At 33.6% G+C, this 23,284-nt stretch overlaps 1 protein-coding gene across 2 annotated transcripts in view; it reads right to left on the bottom strand.

Moving 5' to 3' along the window:
• Nucleotides 1–23,284, bottom strand: part of DPYD (dihydropyrimidine dehydrogenase) — an 805,636-nt gene that overhangs the window by 538,776 nt on the left and 243,576 nt on the right. The window contains exons 8-9 of one of the 2 annotated variants that reach the window (XM_077746120.1): nucleotides 12,497–12,584; nucleotides 11,363–11,496 (exon numbers count right to left, since the gene is read on the bottom strand). In XM_077746120.1, coding sequence (XP_077602246.1) covers nucleotides 11,420–11,496; nucleotides 12,497–12,584 — 165 coding nt within the window. In that variant the 3' untranslated portion in view covers nucleotides 11,363–11,419. Of the gene's footprint in view, nucleotides 1–11,362; nucleotides 11,497–12,496; nucleotides 12,585–23,284 lie in introns of those variants that run through there. The other variant, XM_077746119.1, reaches the window with a different exon arrangement.

Genomic DNA, 23,284 nt, shown 5'->3' with positions numbered 1-23,284 from the left:
TACCCCGAGGCACAGTGCCCTTGTGCTTTAATAAACTCAAGCATACTGGCTGAGTTTTAAAACTTCAAATTTTAGGGACCCGGCATGATGTGCACCTGCACTGATCCTCTGGGGAAGGGTTTCACTGTGCTGTGGCTGGTGCAGGTTTGTCCCAGAAGAGCAGCTGCATGAATGCACAGGGGCCTGAAGTTTATAGTAAAGCTTAGCAAAAGGTCAGTGTCCAGGTTAGCTACCCTCAACAGGTTTCTCTGCCCCATGCTAATGAACGGGGCAGCATAATGGTACATTGCCAGTTTTTTTGTCCCCTGAAAGGAAATGCCGTATCTTCCAAATGTACTCCAAGAAAGGGAACTGCCTCTCAGTGCAACCCAGGGGATCCTCAGACAATGCTGTCTGCTACCAGTCCTCTGCCCTCCTTTTCTGCAAGAGCACAGGTATGTCTGCCAGGCTCCACACATGCCATGCGTGATCTTTTAAAATTTCAGTCTTTGAGCTCCATTGCTGGTAAAAACTCACAATAATCAGTCCCTCTCCTTTTCCCAGTCAATGATATTAGGGAAGTATTTTTCTTGTGCAATCCCTTGTGTACTTCTTGCTCATTATCTCTGTAATCAGGGCTCCCTCCCCTCTGCAGCACCTGTGATTCTTTTTTCTCTCAAATCAAAACTCCATACTTCTTACCTTCCGTGATGTGGCCTCTTTTCTTTCTCTAGTTGTGTAGTTTATTCTCTTAGCCCTCAGATCTACTACTTGAGTTATCAGAATGATTTGATAATTATCTAGATGTGTTAAAGGGACAAGGCAAGCATAGTGTCCCTCTAACATCCACCCCCTCCAAGCCGAGAAAAATATTCTTGAATACACACTATAGATAAGCTATTTGCTAAAGCAGTAACTAAGATAAGAGGATGTCAGGTGTTTCAGTGAACACTAAAATGTGGGAACCCACCTAAGTCTGGCTATTTTAAAATGGTAATAGAAAAAAATCAGTTATGGATATATCTTCTGCTTCAAAGACAGGTTCCAATTTTGGTGTTCTTGAAGTATTTTATGAGGGACTTAATTCCAGTTAGAATCTCAAAAAGAAGATAGTTAAGTTCTGTCTCTTAATATTCCCCTATACAATTTGTCCCTTCTAAGCTGATCTTGCTGAACATGGCCCTCTCTTCATATTCTTTGGCATATACTCCAATTAAGTCCCTCATAAACCCATAAAAGATAAATTCAATTTATTTTCATTGAGAAAGCTTCTTATTTATTAATCTACCCTGTTGATTAATTTTCTTAAAATTTATTATCTATCTCTATATTACCAGTGAAAGTTTCTGTTTATAATAGGCAGGATGCAAATAAGCATATTAAAAATCACTATATAACACCTCATACACATTAGAATAGCTATTACTAAAAACCAAACCAAACCAAAACAAAACAAAAACACCACCACCAACAACAGAAAATCCATGTGTTAGCAAGGAGGTATGAAAATTGAAACCTTTGTGTACTGTTGGTGGGAAAGTAAAATGGTGCAGCTGATATAGGAAACAGTATGGCGGTTCCTCAAAAAAACTGAAAATTAGAATTAGTATATAATCCAGCGATTCCATTTTCAAGTATATACAAAAACCAAACAAACCCATAAAAACAAAAAGCAGGGACTTAAAGAAATATTTATATGTCTATGTTTATGGCAGCATTATTTACAATAGCCAAACAGTGGAAAGCAACCCAAGTGCCCATTAATAGATGAAAAGATAAACAAATGTGGTATATGCACACAATAGGAAATTATTCCGCCTTAAAAGTAAGGGGAATTCTCACACATACTACCACACATATGACCCTTGAGGACATTATGTTAAATGAAATAAGTCAGCACAAGAAAAAAGAAAAAAAAACTGTATGATTCCATTTATATGAGATGCTTAGAGAAGCCAAATTCACAGATAGAAAGTAGACTGGTGGTTGCTCGGGGCTGAACTGTGAAAAAGGGGGAGGTGTTGTTTAAAGGTACAGAGTTCCAATTTTGTAAGATGAAAGAGCTCTGTAGATGAGTAACCATGATGGTAGGACAAAAGTGTGAATGTACTTAATGCCACTGAACTATACACTAAAAAAATGTTTAAGATGGTAAATTTCATGCTTTGTGTATTTTACCACAATTTTAAAGATGAATTTAGAAGGGAAATTTACAAATGATTATATAAAAATAATACCAATTTAGAGGGTTGGTTAAGAGTGTGACTTTGGTTTCAAATGGACTTCAGTATGAATCCAGGTTATAATACTGAGAAAATTACTTAACATCTCTTACCACAGTTTATGCATACATGAAAGGGAGGTATCAACAATATCAATACAAAATTATTTTGTGAGATAATTTATTCAAATAACTAGCCTATACTCAAATAAATTAAGCCACTGTATCTATTATTTCATTTATACAAAATTCTTATTTTGTATCAAAATAAGATACAAAATCAAAATTTTGTATGCATTTATTTGCATCAAAGTATTTTATTGTTTTCTAAATAAATAACAACTTTTTATTTTGCGAACTATTATTCTTGGCACACAGCTAGACATATGGTAGAAGTATAATATACTTTAAAATATGATTAGCAAATGATAAAAGGATCAGAATAGTAGAAGAGCACCTGAATACAGTATGGTCTTCATAAAAGACCCAAAAAAAGGCTATTTTATCCCAGTAAAAAGGAAATTTAACTACAGAGATGTGAATTGGCAGTCAATTTTAAAACATGCTATTCTGGCACTGATAGATAATCTATCAGTGAAATGTAGATATTAAGGCTCAACAAACAAAATATTGTGTACATAAAAAAGCAAAGAGTAGAAACACAAAATAAGAACTTAAAGATCCAAGGAAGAATTTTTTCAATTAAATATGACTTTCCTCTACTAAACTGGAGATATTCACATAACCTTGGATTAACTGAGGTACCAACATCTTCTCCAAATTTATGAATTAAGAGCTATATGCACAATTTATCTGCGTAACACAAGCAAAGTGAACATCTGTTAACTTTCTGCTATATAAGTTTGTGTATGGGGGGGTGGGTGTGAACACAGCCTCTGATGTGTAATATTCTTTCCATCTGCACACCAGGTGGCACTGCATGGTTAATCAGAAGATGATAACACACATCAAGATTTCTTACGTATTTGGAGGTAAGAAATTAAGTAAATCAAAATTTTGTCTAAATTTTATTCTTGAATGTCCATAGTAAATATAGTTAATAATTTACTTTAAAGGGTTATGTTATTTCAGTTAACAATGTAAACAACTCATGATTGCAGTATTGTTTTTCCCATACATTAATATCTTACATAACTTAAAAATATTACCAAGAACTATGAGTTTAAGAAATTGAGAAAGAATAATGCAACCACACTAGGTTCTATCTCATCGATTTCTCTTTATTCATTTAAGTAGATTTGTGTCACACAATAGAGCCTTAGGGAATTTCAAACAACATGAATTCACGAGCTGTCCCTTAAACAATTCAAAGGCAGGGTCTGGAGAAAAACTGATGTGATATAAATTTCAATTGAATTTCTTATAAAACAGATTTATACTTATAATACTATGTCTTAATGAAGTCTCCTCTTAAAAGCAACTATCTTGCTTTAGAACACACTACTTTTAAATCAAAGACGGTGTTGTCTACATGTCAATGAAAATATTATTATTCCATATGACCTAATGCTCCTTAGCCAAAGATGGTATAGCCTAATATGTATAAATACAAAATAAGTGGTAAATAAGATACACAAATTAGCCTGCAAAGTTTCCCCCTCCTATTCTTTGGAAAGATTATTTCTAGAAAGAAATCTGAAGCATATGTAGAAATATACCTAATTTCTTCTAATTTACATCAACTTCTGCTATTTCCATATCATTTCTCATGCCTACCTTATTAATCCCTCTTTCTTTGTGTGTAATGGTGGCCCTTATTTTACCAAGTTTTGCATACAGTGATTTGCAAAAGTGTAAGATAAGCAGGGCTGTGCAGTTTGTAGTGTGAATAAAGCTATCTAGTAGTATGTCTCCTAGCTCTAATTAGAAACCACTGATGCATCATACATATGTATTGAATGTCATGAATTCCAGATTCAATTCATTGAACTGGGGGTAGGGGAGAGAGGTTGTATATTGTGATGTTCCTTAATTCTTCTATTGCAATACCCACTACCTCTGTGATTTCTAATTTTGTTAATTATCCTCAAGTTTAGTTTTCAACATAAACATTCTACTTCCGAGGACAATCCAGGCCTACGGGATGATTACTACATTAAAAAAAAAAATCATGATGTCCATAGTGTACATTCAATAATACCCCCATCCAAGTGCAAGTAATAGTTTTCACTCACAAAAAAAGGTAACCAGGAGCCATAAGCAACAGTTGAAAAAAAAATTTTGGTTTGCCCAATAATTTTCCAACTGGTTTTCAATTATTTTGAAGAGTTAATTAAGCTATTGGAACTACTTAAAAAATAGTGGTTGAACAATGAAATTGATAAAACATAGTTTTTTTCTCCTTTAAGTAACTAGTGTAAGTGAAATATATTTTCATTCCATGAAACATATATATGGAAATATAATTCCTCCATGTCTCCATAAAAAAAATCTAGAGAAAATAAGTGTTCAATATTTTAAAATGTAATTTATACTCCTAAAAATGATTAATAAAAACATGGCATATAGAATATTTTGAAATTATCCTCTTGCTAAATGAATCATTTCCTTTTTTACTGTAATATGGGAGCAATACATTACTTTAATTCATTAAATCAATAATACAATTGATTTTTATGGAGAATCTACAATATGCCAGGAATTCTACAAGCATAAAAAATTTTTTAAAAAAAGGATTTTCTTATATCACCATTTTCATCATAAAATGCTTGTTAAACACCCTCAAGCAAATAACATTACCTTTACCAAAATGCTTAAAAACAATAGCTATTATTCAATATAGCAGTGTTAATACTTAATGCAGGGGCACCTGGGTGGCTCAGTCAGTTGTGTCTGACTTTGGCTCAGGTCATGATCTCACGGTCCATGAGTTTGAGCCTTATGCCAGGTTCCTACAGCCCGCTTTGGATTCTGTGTCTCCCTCTCTCTGTCCTCCCCTGATCATGCTCTTTCTCTCCCTCAAAAAAAAAATTAATAAACATTAAAAATTTTAAAAATACTTGTAGAATGTCATGAGCTATAACATTTAGAATTTAATTAATTGTCTTTGATTAAATAATCAAAACCATGAAATATCTTTGCATTTCATAAAAAATAAAAATAAAAAGATATAAGAAGATGCTTGGAAACATCCACAAATTTAAATGAAGCTAAATGATTATAGTTTCAAACTTCGCAAGAAGTTATTACATTGCTTCTCATTTATTCCTTTGTTTCTCTTTCCTTTTTATTCTTCCAATTATTTTACACCAAAAAATGTTATTGATGTTACACTATATTCATGTTACTAAATGTGCTAACCTATAAAATACAATTATTAAAAAAAACTAATCCTTATTCTCATAGGTTTTTAATACAGTGTGTTTGTGTTTGGGGCAAGGGAATAGATATATGGACAACCAAAAATAATAAAAAGGAAAACTATATTTAGTCCTATAAATGACATATAAAACATTTAGCTATGTATAAACACAGAATAAACATTTATTTCGGCAGGATGAGTATGAATGTCTTATGTAAGAAGTAGCTTTTAAGAATAATACTCTAAGTACTGGCTTTACCATACGGAGTCAGACTAAAACTGTTTTCTCAGTAAAGGCAAGGCTATAAGCCAAGATATCATGATGGAAGAGTACAGGTTACTTTTGAGGAATGGCTAGATATCTGGTAGCAAGACAGAACTATAAAGTGGTAGATTTAAGGCTAAAGGGGTAGATTTGGACAGCTATTCTAGCCTGTTGAAAGTCATACAAAGAAATTTGACTTATTCTGAATGCAGCAACAGCCACTAAAAATAACAGACATTTACACCTTGTTTTTAAGAAGTGTTACCTGATGTGGAGAGTTCCTCATATTAGAGTACCATATTACTAAGAAAGGCAGAGTGATTTGGGGCAACAAAGACAGCCATCATAGGGACCAAGGTTACTCTTACTGACATGATTAGCATCGTCTCCTAATATAATCAAACTATTCAGGAATTAGTGCTAGCTTAGCAAACTTGGAATCAGAACAAGGACATTTTAAAGAAAATAAACTTATCCGTATATCTTCATGATATGGGCTCAAAGAACTCCAGGCCCATTCATTCACATGTCTCTAAAGAGATACCACCAATATTTTCTCAGATTATTTTTTCCCCTTTCTTTTTATACTTGTAAAATTGACCAGTCCCTATTACCTGCTTCTGCAGATTAAGATGCACTTTCTATATATATGTTAATATGATCAAAGAATAATTGCCCCTACATCTATCTGATCTCCTTCTGGGGGCTTTGCTTGAACTCATTAAATAATGATTTAATGAACTCTTAGCTGGAATTGTATCTCTCTCATTTCTGAATTCTGGGGAGCCATCTCACAATTATACCCGAGTACTTACAAGTGACACTAGATTAGACAATATTACAAAATTTTTAAAAAGTGGATTGCAAAATACTCATACTTCTTTTTGATTAAAATTAAGACAGGTTTATAATTTTAAAGTAATCTACTCATAACTGTGCACAATTCCTAAATAACTTCAGTTTTTATCTGTGGACATAAGAGGGGGGTCTAAAAACCTTATTCCATTTTCTGCTAAATAAATGGAAAGTATACATGATTGTGTACAATTTAGAAACTCCTGATTAAGAAGCTAATTAAGAATAGCTTTTACAGAGAAGAATTCTGGCTCTAAGAAGAAACAAGAGATTTAAAAAGGCCACACTGTAGCAAATTTAATACCACAATTTCTCAATAGGCTTTCTTAATTGTAATTATCTTTTCTTCAGCTGTTAAAATATTTGAGAATCATCATATTTAAAAAATAATATTTTCTTATGGTAACTGTGAAAAACAGCCAACTGGTGATAACAGTGAGAAAAGTGAGGCTAAATATATGAAATAATTCCTCCAGAGTATGAGGTCCCATGTTCAAGATCCTTAAATAGGACAATTCAATATAGGCGGGTGTCATCAGATAACTTGTTGACTTTCAGCCACTGAGTCTCTAACAGTTTTGAAAAATGGATGTTTGCATTTGTTACATTTTTCCTACTGTCTCTATAAAATCCACTTTACATGTTTCAGTTGCATTTACTAGTTTTCTTTAATCTTTTTTAATCTTTATTTTCCTATCCATAAAATAGAGTTAACAATAATTACCTCAAGGGACATTTTAAGAGTTAATGACATAGACTACATTAAAAATTGAAGGGACCAAAAAAGAATTGAGCATGGACTATTGTAGCTATTAATGCCACTACTACCAATATCACTTTCATCACTACCACTATCATTCCCATCAATATCACTAATCCTACTTATTTCATTTATAGTGTAATACTGATTTTATAATAATGTAGTATCTACTTCCTCCTAGGTTTGGTCAATGTTATAATACCCCCTATATTGCCAATATGTTTCAATATCCTATCAGTTTATTTTGGCAAATAATTAAAACAACTGCATTAAAAACCAAGAGAGTTGATTTTATGGAGTTCATAATTTGTGCCAGGCACTTGTCTAGGCACTGCAGATCAATGAACAAGGCAGACAGAAAACACAGACTGCAACAATCTGACTTCTAGGGGCTGAAACAAACATGCACCCCATCGATTATAATACAGGGAAGTAAGTGCTAGAATAAAGTACAAAGTCTAGTCTGGACATCCAGAAAGGGAAGAAGAACCCAGTGGTGTGGGACTGGGGTAAGGAAGTAGCTTCATTTACCCAGACTAAAGAGTGAAGGTAGGGAGTGGATCATCAGAAGAGTGCAACATGAAGTAGGAAAAAAGGACATGTAGGCTAACAACTTAAATATGAATATAATGACAGTTGTAGGTCCAGGAAATACCATGTCCAAATACTGGGAAAAAAAAAAATTAGATGAGGTAAAACTGAAAATAGTTCAAAATGGCTGTAACACACAATTTAAAAAATAAAGTGACTGGAGACATAAACTGTTGACCAAATCATAAAGAGCCTTGAAAATCTTATTTTAAGGAGTTTTTCCTCTATCCCTATAACTCTGAAAGATATAGGGAGCTATGGCAAAGGAGAGAGCGTTTAATGAGGAAACTGCATCATGAGATCTAATTTTAGAAAGATCACTACTTCTGTTGTAGACATAATGATGCCCGGGGAAACTGGTTTGAGGGCTGCAGCAGTGGTCCAGTATTGTTAATGGAAGGGAATGGTATAGTGAGAAGTGAATTCAAGAGAAATCTTTTGAGGTAGACACAATTAAGCATCTGGTGGTGAGACAGTGACTATTTATCTTTATAATATCTTCCTGCAGTTCCTGTTCCCTTTGTGTCTATTATGACTGCAATAATGGATTTTACTGCTATTTCCTCTGTAATCCTTTCTCTAAGTATTAAAAACAAAAATTCAGGGGGGAAAAACCCTTCATCTGAAGAATATACAAAGTTTACCTATATATTTGAGGGTGGCTTAGTGGAAATGTTTGTTTAATCTTTTTACCACTGCTATTTTTTGTGAGACTACCTCTAATTTACTAGAGGTAAATTACTGGAAAAGGGAAAGCAAATGGGCTCTTCTGAAGCAAAAGATAAAGGTTCAACTCCTCAGATATCTGGAACAGTTATTTTTAAACCTGACTCTAGAATATAATCACTGAAAGAACTTAAAAAACAACAATAAAAAACTATGCTCATGTCCAGCCCACTCTGACCACATCTCACTCCTCAAATTATATGATAGTATTGGTGTTTTTTTTTTCAATCACTTATAACTTTCCTGGTTGAATTTTTAATAATATGCAGGGTGCATATTCAAGTATGCAAACCAAAAACAAATACACAAAACTGAAAGCATAAAATAACATTTACCCTAACCATGAGCAGCATACTTTAATATTTTCCATTCTTTTGTGTTCAATTTTGTAAAATAAAAAAAAAGAAATGATGGTTGTAATACATTATATTGATTTTAATTCCAACCAAAGAGAACTATCCAATACTTTGAAAGAGCCTTGCACAGTGGATGTTCTAACTGTTTCTGAACATTGACAGTAACACACTCTGAAAGTGCTTTTATTAAAAAAAATACCAAAATTTTAGAGTCTTTTTAAAAAATTCCAATTGTCTCAAAATAACTCAATACAGTTAGAAAAAGACATAGAGCTTTATATCACTTATCTTTATTTCACTTAGAAGAAACTAAATCTGCCATGGGTAAAAAGATATTAAGTCTCACAATGATGTACATTCACTGTGATGTTTTCTTTAATGGACTCTGTTAGCATTAGTTAGGAAAAAACCTAAAAGTGAGCAACTTTTCAACAGCAATATCATACATATTGTTAAAAATCAAGAAACATGAGGATACACTTTTGTTAATGCAATGGATTTACTAAGCTGTCCTGATAAGTCATATTTAACACAAAGTAAGACTTTTTTTCTTTTAGGCAAACTAATATAGAATGGATAGTACTTATACACATGGAAGACCTATCAATAGTACTCCCAACTACAGAAAGAGAATATACTCCATTTTTATTGAGTGATTTATGTAACCAATATAAAAGCATTAAGTTCAAAGAGTGAATGCTTTGCTATTCACTGCTTTACTGATCTCTTTCAATAAGGAATCCATGTGTCAAATACCAATGATGATGCACACCTATAGCTGTGAGGCCATTATTTGTTTTCTCTCTATACATTTATTACCTCCGTTGTTTGTAGTAATAGAAATTTAATGGGGGCTCATGTCTGCACAACTAGAGGCTATATTTCCCAGCATCCTCTGCTATTAAACAGTTTAAGTATGTTAACATATTAAGTTATGTTAACATATGTTAACATATGAAGTATGTTTATGTGACCAGGTTGTGGACAACAAGGTAAAAACAAAAGTGCTATGTACAACTGCGGGGTCATAAACTTAAAAGGAAAGGAGTTCCCTTTCTTACTTCCCATTTCTGTTAGCAGGGATGGACAGAGTGGGTACCTATTGTCCAAAGACGGAAGTCAAGTGTTGAGGATGGTTCACACTGTTAGGTGAGGGAGGATAAACATATATCTAGTTTAGGTCTCATTTTCCTTTCTTAAAGTAGCCAAACCTATATTCTAAATAATATAGAAGTCCTATTCCAAAATTGACTTTTCCAAACTGAGTGGGAAAAGGTAAAGTGAGTGAAGTGTAATTACAATATAGAAGCACGGTTAATGAACAAAAGCATGTAAGGATGTGAGGCTGTCCAAATAACAGGCAGTTATATGGTAATAGAAAGGTCATAAATTCCCAACTCGGCAATCAAGAGTGTCAAATAAACAATTCCTGGAGGTAATGCTACTTGTCTTCTACAGACAGAAGCTTTTTTTTTTTTTTTTGACAAGATGAAACTTTCTTGTATATATTTCATATAAAATACTGAAATAGAACATAACTGCATTCTACACATTACTACACCAAAATGTCAAAAGATTCACTTCCCAGCATGAAAATGCACAGCAACATAAATATGAAAGGACTCCACACTTTAAATGCAGTATTCACACCTCGGTGCAGAGTGAAATAGAGTATTGTGAACGGATGTGGCATTATCAAATAACATATGTAAGGAGATTTAATGGAATGAAATTAAAAAAAACCTAAAACATTATTGATTCTAACAGATAGAAGATATAGCTCTGGCTAAACTACTCAAAGTGATTAACTATTTAATTGTTCCAAATTTTTGTTATAATTTGCTTATTATGCAATTAATTTGGAGATATTTCAATGTATTGTTTATTTGGTCCCTATCTCTCTAATACAGAGATTTTTTTGTAGACAACATTGTAGACAACATTTTGTTGATATACAAAACTGCAATAGCACATACTATTCCCCCATTATTTTCCCCATTAATGGGAAATCCATCTTTTATGCACAACTGCCATAGGAAACCATAATGGTGAATTTCAAATAACTACTTGAAAACATCACCAATATTTCATACCTATTGCCTCACTAAATTTTCCATTTGTCATTCACCAAACATCTTTGAACCTGTACTTGTTGAAAGTAACAACAACTTGCTGATCAAAATTGTTGGTATTAGAGTGTACTTCTTAAATGCCTGACTTATTTCTTTATTTCTTTATGTTAATTTAACATAGAAATGTAACGTTGAAAGTAAAACCAAAGTTGGCTTAGTGACTCTCAAAAGGAAACCTAAGAAAATATCAGATTTTTTCTTCTTCCTATTCTTCATCCATACAGTAGATCAAGAAATTTAGAAGCTAGAAGCAATGGTGAAATTTGATTTCCTCTCCATAGGTTTTCATCTAAATAAAGGGAGGGACAGAGATGGTCTTAGACTTGGTAGCAATTACCAAAGAGGATACATGACATCCTAAGGAGAAAATTGTAGTAGGCTAAGAAGCATTTGTGATAATAGTGTTTCACTCTAGAAACACTATGAATAAGGACAGCTCCCAAACAAAAGGAATCCAATGTGTGATCACTTAAAGAAGTGGAACAGTTTTCATCTCATATAGATTTATTACTTAGCGATCCTCATTTAAGGGCTGTGAACTGAAGTAAAGACAAACTGAAAGACAGGAGGATGGACTTACTCAGTTTGTATGCCATAATTTTCCCCAGTATGATCATATGACAGAATGAACACACTTTATGAGACAAAGACTAAGTTAAATCAACTCTTTGCTCTCTCTGGTCTCTCAGTAAAACAATATGTGTATGGGAAAAAAATGTTAGAAAATAATCTCTCCACAGAATATGTAGGCAGAATATACAACCATGATACACATGAAGTTCCTCAGCAGCTGTACATTGTCCATGTGACTTCCAGATGTATAATTAAACATCTTTAAATTTCAGCTAAATATGAAAAGTCTTTAGGAAATTTTGAAAGAAAATGAATAGAACAAGTAAAACTCGAGCCAATTCTTTCCTTTATTATCTACTTAGCCAATTCATTGTATCTTAAGAAGCCACAGTATATAGACATCTTTTAACTCAAATTCTGAGCTTCTATGCCATGACTGAAAGTCATTTTGTGTCTTAGAGATGTTCACTGGTGATGATGGCATAGGGAGAGAAACAGGAAATTTAAAAATGGTCTTGCCAAAAGTCTACCCATAATGAAGATGAGGCAACACAGTTAGTTATAAATAGAAAACCTTCTTCAGCCACTCATTCCTGTGTGTTCTCTGAACAGATAGAACTTCTATCATAGAAATGTCTGCAGGCAGTTATTCTGGACACTGTCAGGATTTAAAAAAAAAAATTACAAAGAAAAATATTTAAAAGCAAGCTACTCACCTATTCCAACGAAAGCAGCTTTGTAGCCTTCTTCTTTCAAAGTACTAAGAGTCATTTCATTCACTGACAGACTTTTGCCACAAATTATCTATAAGAAACAACATTTCAATAATGGTGTTTTGGCATTCGATTAATTAAAACCTTAACTTTAACATCAAAGAGAACAGAAACTCAACATATATAATATTCCATATACATGTGAATATATTTTTGTCTTCTATTATATAGGCTTACATATACAAAACAGCATAAGAATAGAACACTAACATGTCTTATTTAAAAGGACTAAACACAAAAGCCTTTCAGTGAAGTACAGAAGAAACACTAATGTATTTAAAATCACATCAGTAAACTTTCATAGCTTGATTAATATGTTCAAGGCACTATGTGGGACACTTTAAACAATAAAATGATAAATGAACACAGTTTCTGCCTTGATGTATAATCAAGATCTGTGCAGAAAATATACATAAATAAACATAATACAGAACAGAGTTTGATCAGCACATGTTTATAGGAATTCAGAGGATAGAGAGATTCATTCTGGCTAAGTTCACAGGATGAGAATAGAGGTAGCAGAATTTTAATAGGACTTTTTAAAATAATAGATTTTTCTTTTTTTTACAAATAGTTTATTGTCAAGTTGGTTTCCATATAACATTCAGTGCTCATCCCCGCAAGTGCCCCCCTCCATGAATAATAGATATAATTTTGATAGGGGACATTGTCTAGGGAAGGTGAATAAAGTCAGGAGGCAGGGGGCATTGTTTATTGTCCCTATTAAAAGTTACAATAATCTGTAAAGTTCCCAGTCATGAGCCAATTTTCAGATCTGGAACCTACTAACTGCAGGCGGTGGCCAAGTCCCTGGCAAGAAGGACCCTGTTACATCCCAAGAAATTAATACTGTAATGATTCCCTTAGTCCCTCTCTAAAGCTTACTATGGCCATTTACCCAAGTGACTGTACACTGAGGAAAGGGGAATAATCATACATTTCAAGGACACTGGACACAGATTCTTCACTGACATTGATACTTAGGGATGCAAGAGTAGGAATGACAAGGACAAGGTAAAAGATGGAACCTGGTAAAATTCTGGCTTATAGTCAGACCACTGAGATCACAGCCCCAGGGAGTGATTATTCCTGTACCCTTCAACTGCATAAGCAAAACTGCTATACTGTTAGTTGAAGTAATCTCCACATTGTGCTACTGGTCTGTGAAGTAAGAGCTACAATAATTGAGAAGGCCAAGAACTTCTGAAACCCCAGTCGAAAGAGTAAATCAACACACTACCATATCCTGGGGGTGGGTAGGATGGAGAGAGATGATGGTGGTCCATGTTATATTTCTGTGTAATTCATCAGTCTGGCCCCTGCTGAGACCAGATGATGCCTAGAGAATAACTGTAAACTACTGCAGGCTCAACCAAAGAGTACCCCTGATTACAGTTTCTGTGACAGATGTGGTATTATTGCTAAAGCAGATTAACAAGGCCACAGGTACACTGCATGTGGTATAGTTTTCCTTCCTGCTTCTGAGAAAAAGGAATCAGAAACAGTTCACATTCACAGAGGAAAGATAAGAATATTCATTTACGGTTTTGCCTCAGGAATATGTCGACTCTCTCCTGTAATAATATATGTAATCTGAAACTATCTGGCCACCCCACAGAACATCACAGTGATCCATTACATTGAGAACACCATGCAGATTGGACAGCATAAGCAAGAGGTGGCTAGTATGCTGAAGACTTTGTTAAGACACATGCACTCCAGAGCGCTGACAATGAACCTCAGAAGATCAAGGACTAGCTACTTAAGTGAAGTTTAGAGGTCTTGTCAGGTATGTGGCAGTATATCCTCCCTAAAATAAAATATTCTGCTGCAATTTTGCTTTCATTTACCACCATAGAGATGGAAGCACAATTCCTAGTAGACTTCTTTGGGTTCTGAGGATAGCATGTTCCTAAAAACAAAAGCCTCTAAACTGAGTCATGGAGGAAGAACAAATTTTATGTATGAAACAGTACTTAAAAATAACCTGCACAGAGTACTTAACTAAATGCAAGGCTCTCTTCTTTTTTTTTTTCATGTAAATTAACTTTGTGTTTTATATAATGCTTTATTTTTCATGCATAGTAGACATTTAACACACATTTTTAAATGAATGAAATAAAATTGTTGACTTTAAAAATCTAAAAGAAAAACATGATTTATTGATATCTAAGAAGAATTTGTTAAGATAATTGCTTCTAGAGCCCACACCAAAGATAATTATTCCAAAATGAGGCCTGGGGTCCTCATTGTCTAAAAGCTCTTTAAAGATGTAAATTAAAAAACTAAAATGTATTGTCTTACTTTATGAAAGAACGACTAAGAACAACTTTCCTTTTTTTTTTTTTTCTCTGTAGGTCTCACATTAATAGCACTGCTAGGAATTTACCCAAGGGATATAGAAATGCTGATGCATAGGAGCACATATACCCCAATGTTCATAGCAGCACTCTCAACAATAGCCAAAACACGGAAAGAGCCTAAGTGTCCATCAATGGACGAATGGATCAAGAAGATGTGGTTTATCTATACCATGGAATACTACATGGCAATGAGAAAAAATGAAATCTGGCCTTGTGTAGCAACATGGATGGACTTTGAGGGTGTGATGCTGAGCGAAATAAGTCAGGCAGAGAAGGACAAATATCATATGTTTGCACGTATAGGAGGATTAGGAGGAACTTAACGGAGGACCATGGGGGAGAAGAAGGGGGGAAATGGTGGGGGAAAGGGGGAGAGGCAAACCATGAGAGACTCTTGAATGCTGACAAAAACTGAGGACTGATGGATGTGGTGGGGGAGGGAGGGATGGGCACAGAGAGGGGCACTTGTGGGGATGAGCACTGGGTGTTATATGGAAACCAACTTGACAATAAACTATTTGTTAAAAAGAAAGAAAGAAAGAAAGAAAGAAACATCACCTAAAAAGTTAAAGCACTTTTAGCAAGGTTCTCTTCTAAACACTGCATATATGGACTCATTTAATCCTCACAGGTAGCCCTATGAAGTGGGATTGGTCTCCTTATTTTACCGATGATGAAACTAATGAATAAGAGGGCTTAGACAACCTTTATCAAAGTTGCATCTGTAGTCTGACTGCAGAGCCAGCATGAGTAACAGTTATGCTCTGATGCTTCTGAAGTAAAAGGAGAATGAAGGACAGAAATGGCACCATCTTCAAAGGCACAGAACAACACATCGCATGTGAAGACCTTCTGAAAATGTATTGTTTCTGGAATACAAAGGGTAAAGCAAAAAAAGGAAAGAGAAAGTTGGAGGAGAGGATGTCTGGGATTGCATCATAAAGGACCATTTTTGTTTTCCTAAAATAATAATTCTATTTTTACACTGGGAGATAGAATAACTGAAAGTTTCTCAGCAGAGGACAACCAAAGTGAAATTAGTAACTAACATTCAGAACTCTGGAATGAATCAAATATGACAGAACAAATTAAAACATCAAGAAAACATATACTATTAAAGATGCTTTATGGTGTCTAATAGTGTTAATTGGCATTAGAATTAGTAGAATTAGATACTACTAAATGTATCTGATAGTGAGATTTATAAATTTTAATTTATACTAATTTTTAAAGAATAGATTTTTTATTTTATTAAAATATTTCCGATCATAAAGTTCTACTGTTTATTTCATGAAATACATAAACTTAATACCAATATATAATAAAGGCTAGACAAAAAAAGAAATCTATAGGTCCAAACATTCTAAATTGAGTTTTAGTAAACAGAATAAGAATGCAATTTCTGAAGTTGAACAGTGGAATGCCCTGACAATGGGTTAATTAGTGGAAGTGATCCTCAGAATGTGTGACTTTAACTTTAGTTTATCCACTGCCTCAGCAAAAAGATTCAAGACCCCCATCCCTCCTGAGGTGGTGTGTGTATGTACACAGCAATTTAGTTTAGTAGTGGCACTATGTGATTTATCAAATGATAATAAAACATCCCAATCCTTCCACTCTAGTAGAGTGAACATGTCTGAGTTTATATGGACAGGAAAGATGTATAGACATTTCATATTTCTACAGTCTGTTTCCACCTTAGGAGGCAATATATGCAACTGGGGAAAAAAAAAGAAGTTGAATTATGTTTGTGTACTGAAAACTGGAAAGACAAGTAGCTTGACTTTTGATATTAATATCTAGGACTGGGACCAGAAAGAGTTTACTATACAGTAAACAGACACTGTGAGAAAGATGGATAATAGCCATCATTAGGAAGTAGCTCCATGATGGAAATGAGACAGAGCAATAATAGCAACACTGAGTGGAGTGCTAGCACCAGGACTCTTCTCTCTTTGTGCTGGAAACTCCAGTCAAATTTCCATTTTCTAAAAGCTGTAGACTCCCAAACATTTGTTATTCAATCAATAATTAACTCTCAGTCAGAAAGAACAAAGAGAAAGACTCTTTGACAAAAAGTGGTTAAAATTTTGTTTACATCATACATTGGGAAATTGGGCTGAGATGTGTAACACACAACTAAAACTAGTTATTATGAGACAACTACAGACATCAAAAACTTTCCTGTGGCTGATAAACTATGAAATCCTAACATTATTTGTTAAATGGATACAATGTTAGAACAAAAATCACATGGTGAGCATTTTAAGTTTTTGTTTCTTTATTCCTCTGTACTTCTTTGTAATTTTTTTTTCATTTTTAGTTTCTTAAATATGGATTATATATTTACCTTCCTCTAGTGGCCTTACTAATATAGGACTGAGTACTCAAGCTTTTTAGCTACAGGAAAAAATACAGGAAAAAATTTACTCCACTTCAAGCTCAGCATAAGAATTATTACTATTCCAATATATAGGCTAAATATAATCAGCCATGAGACAAAGTTCCATTTAATATCACCTTTGGGGCTTTATGAAACTTTCTTTACATCTATAATACGTCTGCATAAATATAATAATATTTGTAATGTCGATAGGTTTACAGCTTTTTTGTGAAGTGGAACTATTTCTTCAAATAAAATATATGATACCCATTATTAAGAAATACAGATCACAATGTACATGCTCTTCACATTTCTGATAGAATATTTGGCTAAATAGATAAAATATTTCCAGAATCCCTAAGATACAAGATCATGGAAGAATTTTAAACACAATATTTACCTTTCTTCAGACACAAAAACTGTTTTGTCAGTTATTAATAAATATATTTGTCTCCTTCCAGTAGAGTTATGATATGATTTTATATTAGGTTTCCATAACATTCTATAATAATGGAAATGCTTCAAGTAACTATAATGAAAACGTAGATGATATAGAGAGGTTATCAAGAATGAGATCTCAGTTAGGTATTTTAACATGAAAATTATGAAGCAGAGGACATGCCTATTAATTACAAGTTAAGTTTAATCAATATAGAATTTTATTAAAATATTTTGAGAAATAGCAAATATAAAGATATTTAAAAATATGATTTTTATGCAGATTTACATTCTTAGCTTTTAAAAATAAAGTCATTAGAGGGGTGCCTGGGTGGCTCAGTCACTTAAGCATCCGACTTCAGCTCAGGTCATGATCTCACAGTTCGTGGGTTCGATCCCTGCGGCAGGCTCTGTGCTGACAGGTAGCTCAAAGAATGGAGCCTGTTTCAGAGTCTGTGTCTCCCTCTCTCTCTGACCCTCCCCTGCTCATGCTGTCTCTCTTTCTCTCAGAAATAAATAAAACATTTAAATTTTTTTAAAAAATGGGTCATTAGAAATATTACGGAGATTGAAACAAAAGTATTTATATCCACCTAATCTCAACTACTAAACAAAAAGTATTTAAAAAGTTAGTGACATTGACTCAAATATCATAAGACTTGTTACAGTCTACCTAGGATTAAAAATAATTGGCTATGGTCTAAGTTAAATTTTTTTAGTTTTAAAATAAGGAGATTTTAAAAAAGTATAACAGCTAAAAGGCTACTTCTTCTGTTTTTGAATTTTTTAAATGTTTATTTATTTTTGAGAAAAAGAGAGAGAGAGAGAGAGACAGACAGAGCAGGAGTGGGGGAGGGGCAGAGAGAGACACACACACACACAGAATCTGAGGCAGCCTCTAGGCTCCAGCTGTCAACACAAAGCCTGACGCAGGGCTGGAACTGTGAGATCATGACCTGAGCCGAAGTTGGAAGCCTAACCAACTGACCCACCCAGGCACTACTAAAAGGCTACTTCTTCTAAAGAATGAATAATTTTACTATAGTGGAATAATCCTTTGATGTGAAATCAACTGAATAGACTTAAGAAATTAAAAATTGTATATTCTGTTGATAAGTAAAGTGAAAACCAAAAAATCTGAATTCTATTACAAGAATATACAAGCAAATAAAAATATTACCTTAACCAATTCTATGTAAAAGGAAAATACAAATCAAAAGTATAATTACTGAAGAAAAATAACACTAATAATACTAATAAAACATATAGATTCTGACAAGAGTTTATTCAAAGAAAAATTAATAATTTAAGATATTTTCAGTATTCATCCTAGAAAAATGAAAAGTAAATATACAACTCAAGACATTAAAAAAAGAATAATAAATAAGTATAAGAATGGTATGAGGAAAGAATAAAGTCAGCAGTTAGAGAATAAGAAAATATAAAACTAAGATCTGGTTCTAGTAAAGAATATATTAACAGAAGAAACTGCTAACCACTTTTATTAATAAAAACGTTAAGAAAATACAACGTATAATCCCGGGTACAGTGAGATACTTTTATTGTATAGGGGATAACATTAAATCTATGGTAATTAATTCAAAAGTCTCACTGAAATGAATTTTTCTAGGAAAATATATATTGGCCAAATTGATATGAGAATGAAATAGGTGAAAAGACAGATAACTATTAAAAAAGAAAAAAAGTCAAGTTCTATCTCTCATAAAAAGGCTTTGAGGTCAGAATGACAAAATTTCAAATTCAGTAAAATAGCCATCTCAAGACAATATTCTTACCAACAAGAAAATAATGAAATGCTATGAAATTTGTTTTTATAAGCCTACCATAACTCTATTGTCAAAAACTCACAAAGATAACAAACACAAATAAGTAAAGCAAAACAGATCCAGGCTCTCAGTAGATTTGAAACTCTGCAAGGAAAGCAATGGGATCTGACTATTCCCTGCTATATGTCCTGATTGATTACATAAATAAATGCAGGAAAAAGGAAATCTTAAAAAAACAAAACAAAACAAAAAAAAACTAACAAAGCAAATATAGATGTACAGATATAATAAAACAATGCAAAACTGGATATCATCCAGACTTATAAAGGTTTATATAATTCAATATGATAACTTAATTAACCCATTAAAATAAAAAATAAATAACACTAGCCCTTTATCTGGTATGTCATTTGCAACTATCTTTTCCCATACCATCAGCTGCCTATTAGTTTTGTTGATTGTTTCTTTTGCAGTGCAGAAGCTTTTTATCTTGATGTGGTTCCAATAGTTCATTTTTCCTTTTGATTTCCTTGTCTTTGGAGATGTGTGGTGTAAGAAAGTGCTGTGGTTGAGGTCAAGGAGGTTGTTTCCTGCTTTCTCCTCTAGGGTTTTGATGGTTTCCTGTCTCACATTCAGGTCCTTCATCCATTTTGAGTGGATGTGGAGAAACGGGCACCCTCCTATGCTCTTGGTGGGAATGTAAGCTGGTACAGCCGCTCTGGAGAACAGTGTGGAGGTTCCTCAAAAATTTAACAATAGAACTCCCCTATGACCCAGCAATAGCACTGCTAGTAATGTACCCAAGGGATACAGGAGTGCTAATGCATAGGGGCACATGTATCCCAATGTTCATAGCAGCACTCTCAACATTAGCCAAAACAGGGAAAGAGCCTAAGTGTCCATCAACTGACAAATGGATCAAGAAGATGTGATTCATGTATACAATGGAATACTACATGGCAATGAGAAAGAATGAAATCTGGCCATTTGTACCAACATGGATGGAACTCGAAGGTATTATGCTAAATGAAATAAGTGAGGCAGAGAAAAACAGATACCATATGTTTTCACTCATATGTGGAACAGAATAAACTTAACAGAGGACCACAGGGGAGGAGAAGGGGAAAAATAGTTAAGGAGAGGGAGGGAGACAAACCACAAGAGACTCTTAAATACTGACAACAAACTGAGAGTTGATGTGGGGTGGGGGAGAAAAGAAAATGGGTGATGGGTACAGAGGAGGGCACTTGTTGGGATGAGCAGTGGGTGTTATAAGGAAACCAACTTGACAATAAACTATATTTAAAACAAACAAACCCGAAAGCACACGTAGAGGCTGCTCCTGAGCGTCTCTATAATGAACAGACAAGAACTCACATTACTAACTGGCAGTGTTGACACCTCTTTAGGAAAAGCAGTAGGAAGCCCTACCCAAAACTGCAAGGTCCAAGGGTAAAGGCCTCTCCCTGGTGGGGTGGGTGGAAGATTCTAGATACCAGCAACCCAGTGAGGAGACTTCCAGCGAAGTCAACCCCCAGGCAGCCAAAGGGAACAAGGAGTAGGTCAGGTAGCCAGAAATGCAGGTCAAATCCTTAAATGGGCCCTGAATAAAAAGATTAGAGCTGCTTCTAAACTTGCAAACCGGAGAATGCTCTGAATTACCTCAGCTGACCGCCTCTAACTCCCCTAGCTTCCGGTTCACTCTTCCCACCTTTGGGAGTTTCCAGTTTACAGGCTCTGAGAAACTGCCCAGCTGAGGGTGGGTGGGGCATCTTCTGCACCTGGGCAAAACGTGACTGATTAAAAAAAAAAAAAATGCAAGCTCCTGGAAAGTGTCTATGATTGTTTTCAGTTTTTCTTTACTTTAATAAAATATTTATTGGCTTATCTAAAATAAATAAGTAAATAAATAAAATTTTAATATTCTAAACCTAGAAAAATAAAATATGTGTTCACTATGATTAAAAATGTTATTTCAAAGATAAAAAGCAATGCCATGTATTATCACTCTTTTGTAACATACTAGAGATTTCAGCCAATGAAACAGTGTTAGAAAAAAAGTCTCTTTGTTTTCTTGTGATAATGTCTGACTGGAAATTTTTTAAATTAACTATTTTTTCATTTAAAATTAAGAAAGAACCACTCTATCAAGCTATTAGATATGAAATATACTAAAATTATTCAATAGGAAATTTAACTAAGAACATAGTTGGGAGTAAGATGAATTAAACTTGTTTTTGGGTATGATGAGTTTATGCTATTTGGATGAGAGATGTATTCATTAAACTACTAAGAATAAAGGAGTAGAGTTTGAAAGAATGGTTCTAGACTAGTCCTTATCATACTACTTGGCAAAAGTAGGTTCTCAGTAATTATTTGTTGAATAAATGAAACAATGTATTAGAAAAAAAAAGAGAAACTGAATAATAACCAAGATAATGCTATACCATTAATAGCCAAAAATACATACATACATATCTACATACATACACATCATAAATAGAGACACACACACATACATGAGAAGGTGTCATATGCTGCATAGAAGTCAAATAGTATGAACTTAAGAGTAAAATTCATTTCATTGCTAGGAAATTATTGTTGCCTTTAAAATATAAAATGTTAGTTGAGAAGTACAAACAGTAGGCAGGTTAATAAGAATCTGGTGAGGAGAAAAGAGAGGTAACAAGTGTAGAGCACTTTTTAAAAAATGTATCCTCTAATGACTAAAGTTGATAAGCCAGAAAAGCTGCAAGTAGCCTATCAGTGGATATAAGTCCTGAAAGCTGAAAAAGAATCTCATTGCTCTCTCTCCTCAGGATTATATATGCAATTTATTTTTTACAAAGAAAGTTTGAATATTTGAACTGTCTCATTTCAAAACAACCCGAGAGATGGATAAGACAGTATTAACCTCTTCTTTATTTAGGTTCTAATATTTTATTGATAATATAATAAATTCAGAGAGTTTAAAATTCGAAAGTACAAAATGGTAATAAATACTTCCCACACTTTCCCAAAGCAACCTTACTCTATCAGATTCTTCTATCTTTCCAGAAATATTCTCTGTATATATAGGCTGACAAGTTTATATTTTACACAATGGTAGTACACACTTTTAACTCTGAACAGATACTGAGCAAATCTAGGGATATTCATTGACTTTGTCAAAGTTATCTGACTTAAAAGTAGGAAGTTGTATGACTATAGCTAAAATGTAGATTTTTCTGGCACTCAGTTAATTCACTGCTACTATGTCCTTGATGGACTTCCTAATGAGAGTAATGGGTATGCTCTAATTTATGCAATATATCTGGTACTGCAAACAGTGAATGCAATTTTGCAATTACTTATAAGATAAATTTAGAAGTGCTTTAAATTAATTTCTGATTCATCTTCAATTGGTACTAACATCTAATATATTAGTTTACACCTAATACAGTAGCTTGAAGTCTCAATAAATAATATTTCCCTTATTTAATGAGATTTAGCTAAGAACCTGTATTCAGATTGAAACACATTTAAAGAACTGTTCAGAATACAGTTTTAAAAAACAAATAACCATCTTTAAATGGTCTATTTTGAACACTATTTTTGAATGCAAAGCTTTCAGAAAGTTGTGCACATCTATTATGTGTACTTGATACAAGATTTCTTATTCAGTGATTATGTATAAATGTTTCCCGCCAAATAAAGCATACAAGCACAAAATATTGTTTTGAGTATTTCCCCTTTTGATTATTTGAATTTTATTTCTAAA

This window comes from Crocuta crocuta, unplaced genomic scaffold (genome assembly GCF_008692635.1).
Source record: "Crocuta crocuta isolate KB4526 unplaced genomic scaffold, BGI_CrCroc_1.0 scaffold48, whole genome shotgun sequence".
In the NCBI taxonomy this organism is placed as follows: domain Eukaryota; kingdom Metazoa; phylum Chordata; class Mammalia; order Carnivora; family Hyaenidae; genus Crocuta; species Crocuta crocuta.
Note: the sequence above shows the minus strand (reverse complement) of the source record. Positions and strands in the feature narration are given on the sequence as shown.